The sequence below is a fragment of the Euprymna scolopes genome, chromosome 7 (genome assembly GCF_053919585.1).
Source record: "Euprymna scolopes isolate OS-2025 chromosome 7, ASM5391958v1, whole genome shotgun sequence".
Taxonomy (NCBI): domain Eukaryota; kingdom Metazoa; phylum Mollusca; class Cephalopoda; order Sepiida; family Sepiolidae; genus Euprymna; species Euprymna scolopes.
In genome coordinates, this window is record NC_136488.1 from 156,230,641 (window position 1) to 156,253,675 (window position 23,035).

Consider the following 23,035-nt stretch of genomic DNA (forward strand, 5'->3'; position numbering starts at 1 on the left):
AAAGTCCATAAAATTAATTCCATCTGGCCCCAATTGAAATGAATGGCTCCCCTCTTGGGGAAGCTCCATGTCTTGACAAGCTTCTGGGGCTGACCTTCACTCCTGATCTAAAACAGAACGCATGCATCAAATCTGTTGCCAAGATTACTGGAAAAATGGTTGGATCATTCCACTGTTCCAATAGGTATCTCACTGCCGATGAAATCCTCAATCTGTATAAGAGCCAAGTATGCCCTAAAAAAGAGTATTGTTGCTACATCAGGGTAGGAGCTGCTCACCGCACCCTATCCTGCTTTGATAAAGTTCAAAACTGACTTCGAAATCTAGTAAGTGATGCCCTTTTCTTTTCCTTACAGCATCTTTCCCATAGAAGAGACGTTGCACACCTGTCTTTGCTTTATCACTATTTTCATGGCAAGTATTCATCTGAGCTCCAATCTATGCCTTCCCTCTTGCCAAACTTTCACAAAAAACACTCGACTAGCTACAACCACTATCAACAATTTCCCCCACTCTTTATCTGTGCTTAAATCTAAATGCAGCTTCCGTGAACAAAGCTGTTTTTTTTCTAGTAAATTGGTCATTCATTTTAGAATCACTCGACGTTTTTAGACCAAATTTCACGAGTTCAGCCTTTTTTCGGAGATTACTTTAAAAAGCTAAATTCAAAAAAACAAAAAAAAAAGGCTAAACTGCTTTAAAGAAAAACTGATCAATTTACTAGAATGTTGCATTAGAAACTGAGCACCCCTATAAATATTTAAATATTAACTAAAAAAAAATTGGTACTTCACGAGAAACGCGCACCCTGCGTAAATATATATTTTTTTAATTGTTGCTCCCTGAAATGCGCAAAATGTTTTCTTTAACTTTCTTCGTAGACTTTTTTTAATTGAGCGTGTATTTATTTTACTTTTTGAATTTTTATTTTATTTATTTGATTCATACTTTATTTGATTCATACTTTTATTTGATTCATACTTTTATTTCGTACTTGTTTTTATTTTATTTTAATTTATTTTTATTACTAGCAGTTCAGCCCAGCTTTGCTCGGGCCCTATGTACTGTTCACAACTTTATGTGTGTGTGTATATATATATATATATTAAAAGTTTGACTCATGTCCAGGTAACCAGGTAAAATTTCAAGTGTTTAGACTCCAAATTGGTGGAGGAGTTTGGTAGAGTCTGCAAAGGTCAACTCTTTCAACTTTGACCTCTTGGCAGCCAAATTTTTGCCCCAAAACTGATTAAAAAAGCTTGCTACATGTCTGAATACCCTTTATGTAAAATTTCAGATGTTTAGATCCAAAATTGGCTGAATAGTTTGCTAGAGACCGCAAAGGTAAAATCTTTTGAACTTTGACCCCTTGGTAGCCAAATTTTCGGTCAAAAACCGATTAAAAAGCTTGCCCTATGTCTGAACTGAATGTAAAATTTCAAATGTTTAAACCAAAAATTGGCTGAGAGGTCAAATTGTTTCTAACTTTGACCTCAATTTTAACCCCTTAACATTTATTGTTTTGGGCTCAAATCAAGTTAAAAAGTTTGATCCATGCCCAAGGAACCTACATTCAAAATATCAAATGTTTAGATCTAAAATTGGCGGAGAAGTTTGGTAGAGTTTTCAAAGGTCAAATTGTTGAACTTTGACCTCTTGACAGCCGCATTTCTGGCCAAAAACCGATTAAAAGGTTTTCCCAAATCTCGATATCCCTTATGTCAAATCTCAAGTCTGTAGACTGAAAATTGTGCTGTCACTCACTCACACACACGCACACACACACACAATTTTATTTTTATAAATATATAGATTATATTTTCCCCACTAGATATTTTTATTTTTTTGTTACATTTATTTTTTCATACATATTCAAATAATACTTTTGTCCTTTTTTTTTTTTTGCTTCAAATAGTACCCTAAAAGAAGTTTCCGTGATTAAATAAGCTAATGAAAACCTTTTGTGCATGCGCTTTCAGGGAGCACTAGCAGCGATTACAAAGAAAAAAAAAAACCGTTTACGTAAGGTCCATGTTCTCCGTGAAGTACCAAATTTTTTTTATAATCTGGGAGACTAATGTCCATTCGATAATAATCCGCTAATAAAATTGAAAAAAGACAAAAAAAAATAAAAAATAAAAACACGGAGGGTGGGGTACTGCTTTCATACGTGTGCCAATATTTGTATAACTTCAATGATACTGGTAAATGTGGGGGGGGGGGGGGGAAGGGTCGACACGAAACAAAAAATAGGCCGAAAGGGAATCCTTGTCTAATTCAACTATATCTACGTCATTTCTGCGCTCTCTCCTCACGCTTTCCCAGTTGCCCGGATGATGGGTAACACCTTCCAGTGACAGCAGGAGGAGCACCGCCCTTAACAAGAAACAACAGAAACAACAGACCTACTATGGCGGACTGCCGCACAGTTCTCCGAGCAACTACCGTTTGCCTTTTGGCTATACTGGTTTTACCCGAAGTTACTGGCATTCGCACAGGAGATCATGTTGCTACCATTCGGAACTTATACGAATTATTGACCGAGCTGGGACTAACGTCTGTAAGTCAATTTTTTGTTATTACCTGTTGGGTTATCACCCACCTGTTTACCTGAGTTGTCGTTATCGACAAAGACTAAACAATCCTAAAAAAAAATGCCATGTCCTTTTTTTACTTTTTTGTACTTTGACCAAAAATTAAAAAAGAACACCCCCCTTTTTTTTTTAAAATAAATTTTGCAATTCTGTGTAAATGTTCAGAATTGCAAATTTTAAATGTTATAATTTAAATTTTTTTGTATGTCATTACTAAAAAAAAAAAAAGACTGTATACAAAAACGTCACCTGTCATTTTTAACCGTTTTTTTTTTTTTTTTTTCATCCTTGTTTATAATTTAATTGTAAAATCCACACCGGGTATTTTCAGATTTTCTAGTTGAAAGTTGAAAAATACAACTAAATATTAAAGAAACTTTATGGTTGATGTCGAGAGTGCGAGGCGGATTTGGGGGTTGTTTTACAATTCACAGAGGTACGAAAAAAGCGGTAAAACAAATATATAATAAATTAATGTTATCAAAGGCAAGATAAGTTACTTTTCTACCTAACTGAATAAGATTTTAGTGTTTTTAATTTTATGTAAAATGTCTATTCGTTTCGTAGTGTTAAGAGCGCAACCCGAGAACAAGGAAAAATGTCCACAATGTCTTTTTACATTTTGGATGTGTTGACAATGACTTCAAAATAAGAAATAAAAGTGGTGGTAGAAACCCACTTAAATGTTACCGTGACATTTATTGGGTTTGTTTCTCCCACCATTTTGTTTTATTTCTTATTTTGAAGTCATTATCTAGACTTCAAAAATGTAAAAAGACCTCGCGGCCATTTTTTTCTTCTTCTCAGGTAGCACTCAATATTACTTGTTTTTCGAACCGAGTAAACATTTTACATGGTACTAGTGCACTTATTGATCCGTGCTGACATAATGTTATTATTTACAAAGCCATTCTTAACATGGGGAGGTGAGGGTGTTTTGTATCTATTCTGTACTATAATCTTACAATTGAATAATAATAAAAAAAACCCCATAAAACTTTAATTAAACTTGGAAATACGATTTTAAAAAAATAGCGCAGATCAGTAAGTGTATTAGCACCTTTTGCATTAAATAAAAGGTACTTCTACAGTTGATCGCCGAGAATGGAAACATCATTTTTTTTTTTTTCGGGCACTTGTCATTAGAATGAGAGGGAGAAATCATTATTTTAAACTATGACCGAAGTAGGAAATAAGTAACAACAAAAAAATGAAACTAGATATAAATTACTTCCGGAAAGAATTATGAAAAAAGAAAAGAAAAAAAAAATAAAGTGAAAGAAAATTGTAGTTGTTTAATTGGAAATGTTTCGATTTTAATTAATGAAAACGAAAAACTTTTCATGAAACGTATATATATTTTTATTATTATTAAAAACAGAAAATGAAAATTACTGGGCGAGCGTCGTTTGAAAGCAAAAACATTTATTGTATAAAAATCTATCAAAATATAATTGTAAAGACATTTATTGAAAAGTTTTCATAAGAAAACATAATTTAAAAACAATTTTGTAATTTTTTTGTTATTTATTTCCTACTTCTGTCATAGTTTAAAATACTGATTTCTCCCTCTTAAGTTTCACAACAGGTGCCCGAAAAAAATGGCGTCTCCATTTTCGGCGATAAACTGTAGAAGTACCAAATAAAACCACTAAAAACTTATTCAGTTAGGTAGAAAAGTAACTTATCGGTACTAGTGCAGTGAGTGCACTAGTAGTGCACTTATTGATCCGTGCTAAAATAATAACGCCGTTCTTAACATGGGGAGGGAGGAGTGTTTTGTATATATTCTGTACTTTAACCTTACAATTTAATAAAAACACATCTCATAAAACTTTAATTAAACTTGTAATACTATTAAAAAAAAAATAGCGCAGATATTGCAGATATTGCACTTCTTGCCTTTCTTAATATCTATTTGTTATATATTTTTTTTACCACTTTTTCATACCTCTGTGGATTATAAAGCAAACCCGCGGAGGTTTTTTAAAATGTTTTTTTTTTCCTTGCTTAAAACCGAATTTAACTTTACAAAATTCAGTTCTCTTGAACTTTTCAATTTAAAAATGATTGCTATTGAAAAAACATTATCCGAACCGGTAATTGTGGCCTGGTAGACCAACACAAAACCTACCTTTTAAAAACTTGTTTTCTAGAGGATTTGGGGTGTGCTGAAAACGAATATCGCATTTAAAATTGAGACCGGTAACTAGTTTTCACAATACTGAAAGATACTTTTTTCTGAAAACAAGATTTTAAGGTAGGTTTTGTGTTGATCTACCAGGCCACAATTACCTCCTAGCCCAATTAGTTTTGGTTTTCTAACAAGTTGAGGTGCTCCTGCATCTATATTACCGTGCTGTTTTTTAAATAGTATTTTCCATTTCTACGATATGTTTATTAAATTGTTAGGTGACAGTACAAGAGTTACTCTGCAATGTTAAGAATGGCTTTCTAAATAATGAGGTTATTTCACCGCAGTAACATGCACATTGCACAAGTACCAAATTTAGTTCAATTAATAATTTAATGACCAAATAATATTTACATTTTGTAAAAAAAAAAAAAAAAAAAAAATTCAGCACTTCAGAATTAGATCAAATTTCAATTAAAACCAATGGTATCTACTTGTCATGTCGAAATTAGTAAAATATCCAAGAATTACGAAAAATGCTAAAGTAGAAAAATTGCAAATTATATGTATATATTAGGTACGGGCAAAAATGGACGAATAAAGATAGGGGGACCTAGTTTTGAAAGCCGATTTATCATAATTTTTTTTAGGTTTCCGACAACTTTTTGATTGTATTTGAAAGATTAAAGACTAAAGTTAATTTCCAAAAGGAAAAAATATTTGTGAAAAAAAAGTTATTAAAAATGTTTTCATGGCGAGCTAACCAATTAAGCTTAATTTTGAAGTTAAATAAATTCATTGTAAAAATCCTTTAAAAGATAAATATTACTTTTCTGGGTCTATTTCAAAGATATGACCTCCCCGACAAAATTGCCTCTGAGATGGGTATATATGCTGATGACACCACACTCTATAACAGGCACGACAGGAAAACAAATGAACACATATCTAAAGAAATGGCAGAAACACTAGAGGATGACGTCCAATCTGTAGTGGAATGGGGACAAAAATGGATGGTCACGTTCAATGCTGCCAAGACTAAACTAGTTTCCTTCAATAATTACAAGAAACCTTCTCTACCACCAATAGCAATGGCCAACGACTCTTTATTTGAGAGTACATCTTTCAAACTCCTTGGCCTAACGTTCACAGGAAACATGAGTTGGAACAATCATTGCCAGGGCCACTGCAAAGAAGGTAGGCTCTCTCTACCGTGCTAGAAAACTACTAACACCTGAAAGTATCCTGTACCTCTATAAGGCCACCATTCGCCCATGTATGGAGTATTGCTGTCATATTTGGGCTGGTGCATCTGCTACTAGTCTTTGTCTCCTAGACAAGGTTCAAAAGAGAGTTGCCAATCTTATAGGCCCTAAACTGTCATCTAAGCTTCAGCCTCTGTTCCATCGACGAAATGTTACATCCCTCTGCCTGTTCTACAAGTATTGTAATGGAGAATGCTCTGACAAACTGCAAGCACTTGTGCCCCCACAATGTAAACACGTTCGACAAACCCGACAGGCAGCTAAATCCCACCCCTACACAGTAGAGATCCCTAGATGTAAAAGATCTTTCTACTCCAATAGTTTCTTCCCCAGAACCGCTAGACTTTGAAATTCCATTCCAGGTCCCTGCTTCCCCAACTGTATTGACGTGCAGAAGTTCAAGTGTAACGTGAACCGACATCTTGCTGCCCAAATCCCTACATAGTACCCCAGTAGTTGTTGCCCCTGATAGTAGCCCCCTACACCAAAGTGGCAATGTGCCTTGTTTGGGGGTGAAAATGTAATTAAAAAAAAAAAAAAATGGCTTTCTAAAACCTCGTAAGTTTGAATTGGAATTATCTCCCTTGTTTCTTCCATCTATTTTCAAGGGAGTATTGTGAGACAGTCGTGCCTTGGTTAACCACAATTTTATTTTCTTATCTAAAAATAAAACTACTCGACCAGTTTGTGATTTTTGGAACACGATATTTTGTTTGCGTCATGAGTACATACATCGTGCACATTTTCTTTATTTTCGTTTTTTTTTTTAATATTGGTGGGTGATGGATTCTGGACAAGCGCCACACGTTGTAGTTTCTGTTTGCTTATAAACTGTTTTCAAGGGCATTGGAGATAGCCTCCCCCCTCCTATATATTCTAAAAGTATGTTTCATTTGGATTAAACGACTGTACAACTTTATTGTGGATCTGTGCAATCACTCGATATCCATAAAAAGGAAATATAACGTTTTTGTTGAGGTCACCATAACAAACTGTTTTCTCTTGTGGATTAATGCCCCTTTACTAACTGATGCGGCCACACACTGACCAGTCAGCTACTAGGGCACATTAATCCTATGTGTCTCTTAAGGAACTAATTACCCTTGTCAGGAACTAGCCAGCAGAGAGGAGCTCAGACTACCAAAGAAGACAGGCCTCTCTCCTCTCAGTCTCTGGACAACCTGGGGACACTTCAAGTTTATGCTTCTCAACACAAGAACATCCAAGAACTTTTTCTTTCATTTCAACCAGAATCCTTTTTCTTTCAAAATGCACCTTTTGTTTTGTTCTAAAAAAAAGATGTTCGTTAATTACTCTGTGCTTTAGTATTCCAGATTAATCTTTTATTAGTGTTTTTTTTAAAAAAAGATTTTACTGATGTAAATTTATTGATTTCCATCCGCAAAATTGAGTATAATAAAATGTAAAAAAAAGTATTATGAGTTGGGTGCAAAAGAGGCGTAAGTTTCCTCATTCGATTTTGGGCAACATCTGGCCTTCATGTTTGTAAATAAACAAAGACGTTAGGTAGAAATCTAAAATAATGGATTCCGGAGCACGTATTAAAAATCACAATTGAATTTTAAAAGTAAGAGGCTATTTTTAAATTTAAAAAAAAAAAAAAATTTTTTTTTTTTCCAGAACTCTTGTATTAAATATATATACTAGACTTTTTAGCAACAGGCAAACATTATCGCTCATTGACTTAGAATTTAGTGCTCTATGCCAAACTATAGAGTAAATGTGATATTGTGATGACTAATACTTATTAATCCCTCACTGTGCATCACTGATACCATAATACTTAGTTCGATACACCTTATCATTTATACAGGTCCCTACAAAATTTCAGCTAGGTTTCAGCCCAGTAGTTTCTGAGAAAAGGTGGAACAGACAGACAGTCTAACATAAATATAATATAGGTATATATTTTTTTCATATTGCTACTTAGATTTAACCATCATTAAACCTAATATTAACTTTATGTCCGTGTGATTCTTATTTCTCTCAGTCTAGCCCTGCACTAGCAGTGTCAGAAATTTCGTGAAAATAGTGAATAATTCCACCCCATCTTTCCAAGCTTATAACTCCTCGAAAAATGTAAGGACCAAGGTTTTATTTAAAAAAAAAACAAAACAAAACAATGTGTTTTTTTTTTTTTTAAAAAGGTTTTAAACTTCGGACTTTACAGGTAAATTTCTAAAAAAACTGATTTTTTTTTTTGTTTTAAATTTGAATATATTATTTATTGACCTTTTCTCTTCAATTTGTGATATATAAACCTATTAAACATAAATTAATTATTTACTTTTTAATAGACATTTCAAAATGAGAGGCGTAAATTATTCGACCCCCTATCTTTCTAAGCTTATAACTCCTCGAAAAATGTAATTCAAGCCCTAATTTTTTTTTCAATTAAAGGAGCAAGGACCAAGGTTTCATTAAAAAAAAAAAAAAGACAAAAAGAAAAAATGTGTTCTTATAAAATAAGGTTTTAAACTTCGGACTTTACAGGTAAATTTCTAAAAAACTTATTTTTTTTTTGTTTTAAATTTGAATATATTATTTATTGACCTTTTCTCTTCAATTTGTGATATATAAACCTATTAAACATAAATTAATTATTTACTTTTTAATAGACATTTCAAAATGGGGGGGGCGTGAAAATGGGGGGGCGTGAAAATGGGGGGGCGTGAATTTAAAAAAAACGTTTGTCTAAAATATTATATTCGGTTTATTGGAAAGAACATAAAATTTCACATTGACCCTGAAAATATCGTAAAAATAGAATCAATAGAAAAATTTTGATAGATTTTTAAAATTTAAAAATTTAAAAATATTGAGTTTAAAAATTGAAAAATATTGAGTTCGGAAAATTCATTACTGTTTTAAAAAAAAAAAAAAAATATTTTTATTACTTTTAAAACAACTGTAATAGTTTATTTTGGAAGTATAATCCATAAAGAAAATAAATAACCCACTTTTAACAGAGAAATTACGAGATTTTTATATTGTATTCGCAGTTTCGTGTTAGGGGTGTCAAAAATTCCTACAAAAATTCTGATACTGCTAGCCCTGCACTCCCTTAAACGTTGCCCTATCACAGTAGGTTCTTATGCTTCAATAGCAATGTGTCTTATTTGGGATGAACAAAAGTAAAAACAAAAAACCCTTTCGGGTTGTTTTCTGCCTCCTAGTTAGATTTAGAGAGTAGTATGAAGTAGCCATCCAGTAGCTGTTTCTTCCAATTCACCAGCGCAGGATGAAATCTACAAGGGAGCATACACTCTCTCCTTTTGTAAAGATTGAGCATTAGCTGTTTTTAATTCCTTTAATTGCCAAAATAATCCGGCTAGGAATTTTTATCCTAGGTTTCGAAAATCAAGATATTAAATCATTCCTGTAATGATCCGGTCCCTGTTGATTTTGTGGTGGGAGTTTAGTTCTGTGCAGTTCTAGGAGGTCCGTCCTCCCGGGCTTTGCCTTCTCTCTTTGAGAAAGGGTTAGTTTATTGCTAATCACCTGAGGCGCCCTCATCAGGGAATGCTGACGTGGCTGTCCAGGCAAGTTTGTGCCCCTCATCTGGAGCACTGACTTCTCAACCCTGGTGTTCTTGCCATGGGAGAGAACTAAATGCCCTTTAATTGCCACAATAAAGGTTACATACCCCCCTTCTGTAAAGATTGCGCATTAGCTGTTTTTACTTCCTTTAATTGCCAAAATGAAGGGTATTTTCAGCTAACCTTCGATGTTAATTTTTTCATTTGTGAATCAAATGAACATTTTATCTGTTTTGAACACGGATTATGATGCAAAACTTTTGTCATAGTAGTTATAGATACCCAATTACTCCTATTATAAAGTAGCTGACTGTGATATATACATGCAGATTTCTGACATTAATGACTAAATAAAATTCTTAGGGGGGAAAAAAAGTGCTTGCCAAAATTCAGTTCACTAATGAAAAAAAAAAATAACAAAAGTAGAGAAAAATCTGTCTGATGTACATATATGTATATCATCCAACAAAAATCATGTAAATTGATCAAGTAATGCAACATGTCAGTTGGTTTGGCCTTCGACCATCTTCAGGCATGTTGATTGTTGTTTGGAAAAGAAATGAAGGATGCAAGATAGAGAGGCAACTAAAAGAGGCAGCACACATGCTTTAAAAAAAAAAAGGGAAATTACTAATCAGACCAAGTTTAGAAATTAATAGCATTTGGGAGCTTCTAATTGTATGAAAAACAAAATTGTAAACCCTTAAAATTTCGGAGATGGACAGAAGATGATCCCGTCGATCTTTTAGAGTAGCCTCCCATTTGTCAACCAATATTTTTACACATATGAAACCACAGCCATAAAACAGAGACTAACTCCAAAAAGGCGGCAGTAACCACGGGTTGCCACGGTTGGTCATCTTGCATATAGTGGCTCAGGAAGGCCAGCCTCTCAGCGTCTCGATGACACCTCAAGTCCGGCATTCCCAAGCCTCCCTCACACGGACGTTGAATACAGACCTGTCTGCTCACCCAGTGTCTTCCTCTGTCCCAAAGAAGCGAGGACAAGAGTTCGACGAGAGCTGTTAGGTGTTGTGCAGGCAGGGGAAGTATGGCCAGTCAGTAAAGGATGAGAGAAAAGACATAAGTGGTGCACGCCTCAGCTCTACCCTTTAAGGAAAGGCGCCCAACCGCAGTCCTGCTGACTTGCTGTAGTTTATCTTGGTCCCTGTAATTCTTTCATACTGAGCGAGTGCTTCCGACACGATCTTGATGTCTCTGAAGCTCGACACAAAGACCATGACATCATTGGCGAACGCAGATGCCTTGGCGGCTGAGCCACCGGGTATTGGAATTCTGTGCAGGGCCGAATTTGCCTCCTCACGTCTCAGCTTGTGGAGCAGGGGCTCCAAAACCAGGACATAGAGTAGGGGTGACAGCGGACAACCCTGACGAACTGGCAGAGAGATAACAAAGGATTTTGAGCACTTTCCGTTGACTTGCACGATGGCTGTGGGCTGTCGATACATCACGGAGATTCACTTGCAGAAGTCTGGTTTAAAACCGGCGGCCTCTAAGACAGATGCCAAGAAACGATGGTCGACCCTATCGAAAACTTTGGACTGATCTAAGTTGATCAGTGCGGCTTCCGTGTCGTCATCTATCCCTCCCTCTAGGATCATGCGTATTAGGTGCAAGTTGTTCTGAATCGATCTTCCCTTCATAGCATAGTTCTGTTCCGGTTCAACCAACTCGCCGATAACAACCTGCAGCCGATTTGACAGGACCTTAGCCAAAATCTTCAACTCTGTGTTTAGCAGAGTTATGAGCCTGTAATCGTCTAACTGTTCCCCCACCAGTCCGTCACCTTTCCTCAGCAATGTGATCACTCCCTTGGTGACTTGCCCTGGGATGGATCCCTGAGCAAACTAATGGTTGAACACATCCGTCAGAAGAGGCAGAAACATGGCCGACAGCCTCAAATGCAGTTCGTATGGCAGACCATTGAGTCCCGGCAATCTGTCACAGCTGACCTGCTCAGCGCAGTAAAAACCTCCCACTCCGTCACCCGGCCCTTGCAACTAGCCGCCTCGAGGCAGGGAGAGTCGGCCAAATAGTCGCTAAACTCAAGGATCGGAAGATCAGGCTGCTGCGTAAAATGCTACTCGAAATGTTCCCGAAACCCCTCACAGATCTTCCGAGTCGATTCCAGGGTACGTCCATCCGGATGTCTTACCTTTGCAATGTACTTGTCCAAGCCACGCCTAGAAATTTCACAACGTGTGTCTGTGTTGGAGTTGACTGCTTCATTGCCTATCTTTCTAAGCCTAGCTACTTGACCTTCATAATGCTTGCTATTCTCACACAGAAGGTCCTGCCTAGCTAGTTTCTGACTAACCCTATCACCCTCCCCCGTAGCCCGGGCTAGTTTCTGCTCTAGCTTCTTCTTCGTCTTGGCCTTATCTAGTGCGAGGCGCTGGGCATACTTGACGGAGAAGGTTCTAATTTTGGCTTTTAGACCTACCCATCACTTACTCTCGGTAACCGCCCCCACTAATGCTTTTTGAATTAATTCTATTAGCTTCTCTTGGAAGTCTTGTATCTCCAGACGGGAGGTGTTTAACTTCCAGTGAGCCACTAACTTAAGCCTATTTCCTAGCTTTAGTCAGGCCATAACTAGTTTATGATCCATCTGGCCTAGCCAAGTGAACATGGGACAAGATAAGAAGTCTACTTCACCTCTCCTAACTAACATCCTGTCCAAATAAGTGTTTGGATAGGAGGAAACACTATTGGTCCACGTCCACATCTCCCGCCCCGGATGCTCAACCCAAAACCTGTCGACCAGACCGCATCTAGCCATCAGATCAGCCAAGCTGGACTTGCACCTCTCCGATCCTCTAGCATTGCCTCCTACCTTATCCATCTTAGGATCTAAGATGGCTTTCCAATCCCCCATTAGCTCTACCCACTTCCGACAATCTATAAATACATCAAGCTGACTGAAGAATGAGACCCTCTCATGAGCGGTATTGGGCGCATGAACCACGATCACCCGAAACACAGAATCTTTTATGGCAACATCGGCCACAACCAGCCTGCCCACTGCATCCCTATGAACAGTGTTGACCATCGCCGACAGGGTATGTTTAACCAGCACGAAAACTCCCTTCCCCCCACGGGCTGCTATATGCTGAGAAAACCTCAAAATCTCGGGCCAGCACCTGACAGTCCACTGAGAAAACGAAATGCGTCTCCTGAATTGCATCCACTCCCAGGGACAAGAGGTCGTGCCATAGGTGAGCCGCCTGGCCCGATGATCTCAGACCTCTTGCTTTCAAACTAGCCAAATTCAAAGCCATGGTACCTACCTTAGGGTGTGTCCCACTCAGCTCCGAAGTCAGCCGGAGAGAGGACACTGACGTTATGTGCTATGCTCAAGGTGGACAGGTTTTTTATATCCTGATCTTCTCTCGCAATGCCGCCAACATCCAAAGGATTAATTAATTTCATGGCCCTGTATAGTGACGGATGAACCAACACTGGGACCCTTCCCTTGCATTGTTTTGACAGTTTGTTAACTAGTTCGATTCCTGGAAATGCCCCTTCAGTGGCCTGCAGCCTTGTTCGCAAGTTGGTCTTGCAGGCCTCTGGAGTTCTGACAAAAGTTATTAGGAGCTGGGCGTCCGGGAAATTTGAGGGGATATTTACATCTTTACCCTCTATCTGTTTGTAATCGAGCAGAGGTTTTAAGTTTTTCCTCTGCCGATGGGAAATGTCTGTTGCTACAGATAGAGGGTTTACATAACATAATTCCTCAGGGGCAAGGGCTTTTAATTTGGTTGGTCTGCGAGAGGCAGAAGAGTCTCTCCCTTCCCTCAGTTCATTTTTTTCCTTTTCTTTTTGGGGTGGTGGCTCAGTTTGCATTGGTGTGGGGACAGGTGTTGGTGTTGGTACCTGGTGTTGGTGTCTGGTGTTGGTGCAGTGTCTGGTGTTGGTGCGGTGTCCGGTTTAGGGGTGGAAGTGGATTTTGTTGTTAGGGGTGGTGTATATTCACAGGGAGTGGGGGCCACCTTTTCTTCCCCTTTTCTTCTTTTGTTTTTCTTTTTTATTCTTTCGAATGAACCGGGGAGAGGTGAGGTTGAGTTCTTCTCCCTCTCACTTGCAGATTCATTCTCAGAGGAGCAGTCTTTTCTCCACTTGATCCCTGTCTCGATTGATGTGACCGTTGGTTGTGTCTGCTCCTATAGTTGCTGCTGCGGCTGTTTTTGTTGCTGCTGCTTTGTTAAAGACGCCATGACTGATGGGATATTTTCTATGTTCTGTCTTCTCTTGTGACTAGTGACTTCTACCTTTGCTTGTGGCTGACAAGTGTTATACTGTCCATCTTTACTGATGTGCATATGTATCTTCAGGAAATAACATTGAACAATCCCACAGATTAATAAAGTAAATTTGTTTGATTCATTAGTCTCGTCGTCTCCATCAATTCACTGTTTTACTACCTCATTATAGCTTCTTATTCCAGTAGCTTTTTTTTTTCAAGAACCACAAACTTATGGAACTCTTTTCCTGCTGGCATTTTCCCTCTTTATCTTTTCAAGACTAAGGTTAGTAAGCATTTCCTATCTTTGTGATCACTTTTTGTTCTTATCAGCTCCTTACATCAAGTGGCTTCATGCTTTGTCTGGAGCGATTTTCATAAAAAAAAAGTTGCTGCTAAGAAGCCATTCACTGCTCAGGAAGTGGTTTATTGGTCCAATGTAACGTCGAAGGATAGTTTTCCCAGTGTCATTTCTCTAATTTTTTGTGACCATTCATAAAATTTGAGTGGAGGATACTTGTGAAGCTCTTTCGTTGTTACTTGAACGCAAACATGGGATTTATAAAAAAACGGAGACATGGTGCTGGTGGGAGCTTGGACAAAAACCTGAATAGATGTTACCTGAAGATAAGAATCTCCAAATAGTGTGGATGATTCCAAATGTGACAGGCTGTATCAAATGTGTTACTATTGTTACCTAGGACTTGGATGGCTAAATCAACGATGCTTCTCTGGTGTCAAAGATAAAACACAGGTACATTAATTGGATCTCCGTGGGCGTGTAAGAGCTGGACGTGTGAGTGGATGCAAGCTTGCTGGCCGTGGAAGTGTCAATGGAGCCATCACTGAGAATGTGTGCTAGTTGCATCTGATAAAGGACACTCAAAATATCAACATAGGAGCACCGGATGCTATGCTGCAAAGGTAAATCTCACACTCAAGTGGAAGGCCAAGATGCTATTTTATAAAAATGCCTCCCTTTGCATGTACTATAAGGTAACCAATTGCCTCACAGGAAGTTCTTGGCTGAGCTAGCTCTGACATTGCAAGTAAGATTCTCATAAGGCAGATTCTCATAAGTCACGTTAACTTCACTTGTGAAAGAATAGATTATTTTGGTTCATGTGGCATTAATAAGAACTGAGAAGAGTTCCCCAGCAGTAGATGTGCAAATCTGTTAAATAATAGGATATGTCTGAATAAATGGAAAGTATGTGTCCTTTTTTCTGGTGTGCTCAATAGAAAAGATGTTATTTGTCCCTTGTTCCATTATAGTTTTTCAATTAATGAACGATATTTATATATGAATTGCATACATAATTTTATAAACACCACACATAGTCGGCCACCAGTTTGAACATTTACATACAAGAAAATAAAATGCTACATAGATACAAATTGACATATATACACTCGAATACACACCATGATCCACCAGACCAGGCATGTCAAACTCAAAGTTCTTTCAGGGCCATAGGAGTCGGTTTGTGTTGTCAATAGGGCCACAGAAGTTGAACACGTTAAATAAAATGTTTTACCATTTTTTTTCAATTTCGAAACAATGTACATGTAGTTCAACAAAAGAATATAACAAAATTTTGGAGGATTTTCATTTCAATACAATAGCAAATACTGTATTATACATAAATTCAAAACTGACATTCATCAACAAGATTCATTTGTGTGGGCCGCAAGCGTGTCTACAATGGGCCACATGTTTCGAGATGCTTGCACTAGACGACATGACCCCCTAAACAATGCTTGTGTATATAAATCATACATACATCAGAGACATATATACACGCACACGCATATATATAACAGGTGGAGATTGAGCCTACACACCCATGATGTGCTTTTGCCACAACGAACCTAAGCTTTGCGCAGCTGATCAAAGTTCATTGACATAGTGAGAACCTAAGTCAGGCAAACATATTTTGTGACTAGGATCAATCTGTTTATGTTGAAAGTGGCAGTAAAAGCGGCTGTCCAGAATTGTGAAGAATGCCAATTAATAGATCAAGTAACTCATGACGCACAGGAGACTGATTGGTCTATATTGAGAGGGAGATAACCGATCACCTGAATTTTTAAATATGGTACATACTGATAAGATTTTCCAGGATATGTATATATGTGTATATAAGTGTGTGTGTATTTTGATCATATTTCATCATGTTTATCACACATAAATTGACCCAACTATTTTCGAGTCTATAAAGAATGAACTCACACATACTATTCCTTTATTATATATAATAGTAAAGTAATAGCAATGGTTGCCATTTTTTATTTTTTTTTAACACTAATTGACTACAGCTCGTATGATTTACAATCTGGTGGCTGTTACTTTTGCAAAACTCTGCACTTGTGATCTTTGAACTTGAACCTCCATCGATTCAAGCTGATAATGACGCTGCCTTTTTACAGTTAAAAATTCAAATGGTTTGTAAATGGGATTTTCAATTCTGACCAAGCTCTGCATACAGGCAAGAATGTCGGAGATCTGTGAGGGAGAAGGGGGGGAGCAATTAACAATTGATGAAAACAAAAACGTAACAGCTTCAAAGTGTATGAGCTGTTTTGTATGTCAAACAAGTTTTCCACTGATAAGAGAATGTGTGTTAATAATTGCAGATTTTTATAAGTGAAATTAATTCATCTGCATGAACAATTGACATGTGTAAAAATTTGGAAATTTCTCAGCGTTTGTGACGGTGTTGTTGTAGAGGAGTTCCTTTTGAAGTTTGTGCCATAGTCGTAACCTCATTACGACAATAGGATATTTACGTGCATTTTATAGACCCTTTTTTGTTATTTAAAACATGTTTTGTTCACATTATGTTCATGTTATATTAATATCACTTATATCATACTAGCAGGGAGAACCAATGTCGTCCAGGATTAAATGATGATCAACGAATGTTTCATACTCCATATTTTTGTCATCGAAATCGGTGAAATCGACCATTTTTCAATCAAATCAAGTAATTGCCTGCTCTAGTTGGGGACCCATTCCTAGTTCACTAGGAGAAAACTTCACATGCCTTCCCACAGTGACTTGGTCGATAATATACTGTAGTCTACATTACACTATAGAGAACCAACTGATTTTATAAAATTGTTTATAATAGCTGGGAGTAAAATTTGAAATGCAATAATCAAGTATCATGCTTCAATTGTGCTCTAAACAGAAACCTTCATCTTGAACCTGGCCCTGTCATATCAAAGAATCTACTGTTGATTTTTATGTCAGCCTTTTCGGCTTGTGTGGTAATAAAACTTCTCATATGCACTTGTGATGTTAGGCTGTATAAGGTGTTAACTTTGGTCGAAATCGCCTGTTCTTTCTTTCATTATATATATATATATATTTTTTTTTTTTTTTGGATTATTGATATTTATCGAAGACACTCTGATATAAAACCTATCTAAGAACACTGCCAGACACACAAAGTACCTTTATATGAAAATTCATAAAAATCGACCCAACCATTTTCGTGTCTATAAAGAACAAACTCACACATACACGCACATGCGCATAAAGTTCCTTTAATATAATAGTCGAGATACAAATACATTTATGTTTACTGAGACGTCACAAGAACTGAACCAAGTATGAAGAATCCTTGGTCACCAGCACTAATATGATTACATCTGGAGGTCATGTTACTAGGTCTGCTCCAGTTCGTTACAAGGTCTATTGTATCATGGATGCCAATATAATGTGACAGGTCTTGAACCCTACCAGTTACAGTCTTGTATATATATCCAAGCTCTGGTACCACATTCACTCGCTACCACACTACTCTGTCAATTTTTTATCAACAGACTTGAAACAATGTCTATGGGATTTTGATTTGTGGAACAAATTTGATTTGGTTTTTAATCAGTAAAAATAGTTGCTAAGGGATCAAAATTGAAAAGAAATCGAAACTTGGCAGGCGTTAAGTCAACTAAACATGTTATTTCTGTACATGCACAAATATACATTTATAGGTTTAACAACGTTATTTTTTAAAGTTTTTATATACATATGAACTTAGATGATAATGAATAATGCTGGAGTTTTGTGTTTTGGTTTTGATTCTAGCTGATGGCACCCAAGTGATATATACTGTTTTAAAATTTGAAATCACTACTATATATTGGGTACAACATAATTAATCGATAGAGAATTGTCTCTGTAATAATAAATACGAAATCTGCATAAAGTAAAATATATATTTAAACATATTTTATGATCGGCCAACATCAACATGGCTGGCTAGTATAATATATTATTAGGGCTGTGACAGCAATATTCTTTTCGTTCTCAAGTATATATCCGACACAGTAAGACACAGTCAATCAACCAAGAACCACCTCAGTCTAAATAAAAATAAAAGATATTAACGGATATATACTCAAGAGTCAAAACAATGAAAACAATATGCTGTTGTCACAGCTCTATATATTATATAAATTTCATGCTGAACAATGTAATGTCTGATTGATAACATAATAGCTTAGCAAGAGCTGAACTAGCAGCAAAAAACTATGAAACTAGAAGTAAAAAAATCAAAAACGTTTTGTTGTTACTATATAAATCGATCTATAAATAAGACTGACAGATGTTTCTTGATAAGAAACTGCTGTTGTTAAACTACCCTTTTAAAATGATGTATTTCTGTGCGTTTCATAAGGATTGTTGATACTTGTTTCATTCTGCATTTCTGAAAACTGATAAATTTCCGACAAATTCTTAAAAAGTACTACTTCCTCCAAATTTCTCCTCCTCCAATGAATTGATGCTGCCAATTTTTTCTTTCACACCAAGTACATGTTTAAATTAATAACTTTGAAAAATAATTCTTTGTAGCTTAATATTTTTTTTTTTTTTTTTTTTTTTAACCTCAGCTTCTAGTCAAACAGATCTCTAATTATGGGAATTTAAAAACATTAATATAAATAAAATATTGCTACTCTAGCAAATTTTGAGGATTAAGTAGTTGTTTGATTTATTATGGATATGGTTGTAAAAACAAATAGATAATTTTTATTATTCTAAAAGAAATTTCAAAAGTTGAAAAAATGTATTTTTTCAGGAGGTGGGCTGAGCAGTGGGTTTCTGTGCTTTAAAAAAAGTAGCTTAAAAAAATCTGTAGGCAAAGTGAAAACATTTTATTTTTTTGACTTTTAATGTCTTTTGTGTCTGGACACTCAAATCGAACTATGAAGTCTCATAGATGGAGTATAAAAACCACACACACACACACAAAAAAAGGAAGCTAATGTTATACTGATTAAATTAGCGTTCTTAGTTATTTGATATAAAAGCTGCAAGATCTACTGCAGATGTGCTAACAGTTATATCCCATAGGATTAGTGAATCTCTTAACAAAGGCTTCCTTTCTAGGGCAATTGCTCTTGACATATCAAAGGCCTTCGACAAGGTATGGCATAAAGGCCTACTTCACAAGATTTCCAGCTACGGTATCACTGGTAATGTTTTCTCAATCAGTAAATTATTTCTCTCTGATAGGCTCATAAGAGTAGTGGTTGATGGTCAGAAATCAGAGGCCCACAGTATTAATACTGGAGTCCCTCAGGGGTCCATCCTGGGCCCAACTCTTTTCCTAATCTACATCAATGATCTCCCTAAACATATACTTAAATCATTCGTTGACATCTATGCTGATGACACGACCATCTACGGCAACACATCAAAGGCTGTAAATGACAAAGTTCTCTCTGATTCTCACTCCTCTGATCTCAAGCACATGGTTCAATGGGGGAAGAGGTGGCTGGTTACCTTTAATGCATCTAAAACCAAGCTCCTATCTTTACATCATCAACGCTCTGATCCCCATCTGGCATCAATTGAAATGGATGGCTCTCGTCTAGGAGAAGCCCCATGTTTTGACAAGCTTCTGGGCTTGACCTTTACTCCTGATCTGAAATGGAACATGTACATCAAGTCTGTTGCAAAGGTCGCTGGAAAGATGGTGGGATCCTTCTACCGTTCAAGAAGATATCTCTCTACTGATGCAATTCTCTATCTATATAAAAGCCAAGTACGTCCAAGGATGGAATACTGTTGCCATATCTGGGCAGGAGCTGCTAAAAACAGCCTATACTGCCTTGACAGAGTAGAAAATAGACTTCGTGGCTTAGTGGGGGATGCCCTTTTCTCTTCCCTGCAACCTCTCTCCCATAGAAGAGACGTTGCGAGCCTATCTTTGTTTTATCATTATTTCCATGGCAGGTGCTCGTCTGAGCTCCAATCTCTAGTCCCCCCCCCTCGCAAATCTTTTACGAAAAACTGAAAGCGCTGTCAAAAATTTTCCCCACTCTTTATCTGTGCCTAAATCAAAACGTAGATTCCATGAACAAAGCTTCTTTCTTAGAACTGCACGCCTGTGGAACTCTGTTCCGTCTGCTTGCTTCCCACCTAACTACAACCTGGATGTCTTCAAGTCCAACATAAACAAATTCCTGATGAACCGCCCCCTTAAGTAGACATTTTTATTAAACCCCCACACTAACGTACTGTACATGCAATAACCCTTATCCCTGAGTGGCTTCCGGGCCTTGATCAGTGGTGATCACCTTGTAAAAAAAAAAAAAAAAAAAATGCTGTGCATTCAAGATCATTATCCTCTCCTTTTAATGAAGCTGAAAACCTGCATACAAGGACTGGGCGATTTTTCTTTTAAGAGTGGCTTTTTATAACTATCAATTGAAATGAACAGATTACACAAAAATAAATGTCTTTTGTGAAAAAAAATATTGATGTGAGTTTTTTAAAGTTTGAAATCCATGGCCAACTTGACTATTTCCAGAAATGAGTTACTGTAAAAAATTAACTTAAATGTTTTTGTCATTTGTGTTTAGAGTCAATTATCCTCACATTGCTATTAAGAATGGGGTTGTAAATATTTTTCTAATCATCATTAAATAAATCAATATTCTCCATGGATCTGAAACTGTATAAATGCATTAATATTGAAAAAAAATATTAATGTTGCAAAACAAAAATTGTATTTCTAAAGATTTTTCTGCTAAGCATTCAGTGAATCAAGTATTTTATTTATTCCAAAAATAGCGGATCTGAAACTATACATATAATGTTGATATTAAAAAAGAAAACAAAACAAAAAAAACAATGAAATTCATGAACATTTTTTTGTTTTATAAGTCTGAAGGAAAGGAAGCATTGCTTCATAAATTTAGTCGTTTAATGAGTGGATGGATTTTGGTTCATCCTTATTTTTTATGCGATTGAAATGGTTTTATTTTCATTTTTTTTTTTTTTTTTTTTTCGATTTAGATTTTCAATTGACCAAACAGTAACTCTTAGAATCTTATTAAAAAAAACAACAATAAAAAAAAAACTAATCAAATAAAAATATTTAAAATTTTTGATTTCATTATTTATGGAAATTTATTTAACGAAGCAAAACCAAACTCCTCAAAAATAATTTAGGTGGCTAAAATAGGAATCAGTATTTTAGTTTTCCCCTCTCTCTCTAAAAATAAAAATAGAAAGGTCTAATCGACTTTAAACTTACAGTTTATCTCTTTTCTCTATATTAATAAACTGGATTTTTTACCATGAAACTTCCATTACTATAGGAAAATACCAGAACACTTCCTATGTGTGATTTTGTTGCCAAGCAAGTTTGTAAGGGATATATACATCGAGGAAGCACACGTGCGATGAGTTCATCAGAGCACATTCCATTAAAATACTTGTAAAACAGGCACAGGGATGCAACATAGTGGCGATGGGACAGGGGTTGGAGCCTAGTTGACAAAAGTGGGACCTATCAGATTGCAGACTCTTTTTTTGGACCTCAAGAGAGAGACGATCTGTTTCAGATGCATAATTTGTTAATATTGGATGTGTTTTGTTACTCGATATTATTTGCAGATTTTTTTTATATTTTCAATAATTATTTAATAACTTACAAATTTCTTAATTAATGGCTTCAAATAAGGAGTATATAACCTTCTCTGAGAAAATAATTACGTTATCATTGTAGAATTGTAATGTTACACACGATCAAGACAAAGAATAACTCAAACTCACTTTTTCATGTTGCAACAACGACATTTATTTCTGGGCACTTTCTCAAATAAAACGTGATCGTGCTCCTTCTCTCTGAGCTTTGCCCTCTCGAATGTCTCTAACATGATCGTCTTCTCTAAAGTGCTCTCTTTCTCCTTTTTATAGTTTTTTCCTCATAACGTCATTTCATATGCATTTGCACATGCACGTCCACGCTCTAATAGACAAGAACATTGTTTTTTAATATTAAATTTATTAAATTTCAAATTCTAAATATTTGGCTTAGTTTTACAAATATTTTAGTTATAAAATTAATTGTACTATTTTTGCACTGGTACACTTTTTGTATCAGATAAAACTGACTTCTGCCAACATAGAAATACATAAACATCTACAAAAAAGTTTGAACCAACATCAAAATCAAAGCCCTGCAACTTTTCAAAAAAAAAAAAAAAAATGAAAAACACTCACCATGTTTACCTTTTATAAAATCTGTTTACGCATCAATTGTATTAGTAGATAAATCTTAAAAGTTTTGCTACCATTTCTGAAAGCAAAGGGAAAATATAAATCCAGACTAAATATTGAAATATTAAAATCTATTTAGAACACAATTTTTGGCGTTCCTACAGTGTAGGACGAAATTTCGAAAATCGTAATACTGAATTTCACATGAAAACAATGGCATCTACGTATTTCTCATTTTTATGATTATATCCAAAAATTATGAAAATCGATAAGGTAGAAAATTATTTATTAAAGAAAATAAAAAATAGAATTTGATGAAAACGATCGTAAAACACAGAGTTTAAAAGGAAGCTAATTTTCCGTTCGATTAAACGGAAATGGCGGCAATTTTTCACCTGCTAACACGATTACAGTTGTTTTGTTTAATAATTCAGTAATATTCAGGTAATTTCGACTGCATATTTTGGAAGTTATCATTGTAACTTATTAGAATTGACACAAAAAATCAGTTGAAACCATTGCTTTTGATCTGAAAACTCCATTTATCGACTACAAAATCTCGTCCCAATTCTATAGAAGCACCCAATTTTTATTTAAAAATAAAGACCGATCTTTAATGTAAATAAGAAGAGCTATTGATATCAAAGAATCAGTTATTAGACTGGGCTTGCTTTTTGTATGGTTCATTTCAACTTGT

General features: G+C 35.9%; 1 protein-coding gene across 1 annotated transcript in view; it reads left to right on the forward strand.

Annotated features, from left to right (window-relative positions):
- Window positions 1–2,317: 2,317 nt before the first annotated feature.
- Window positions 2,318–23,035, forward strand: part of LOC145280087 (fasciclin-1-like) — a gene marked incomplete at its 3' end in the record, with an annotated part of 43,102 nt that continues 22,384 nt past the window's right edge. The window contains 1 exon segment of the mRNA XM_080131801.1: window positions 2,318–2,560. Within this exon segment, the coding sequence (XP_079987927.1) occupies window positions 2,411–2,560 (150 nt within the window).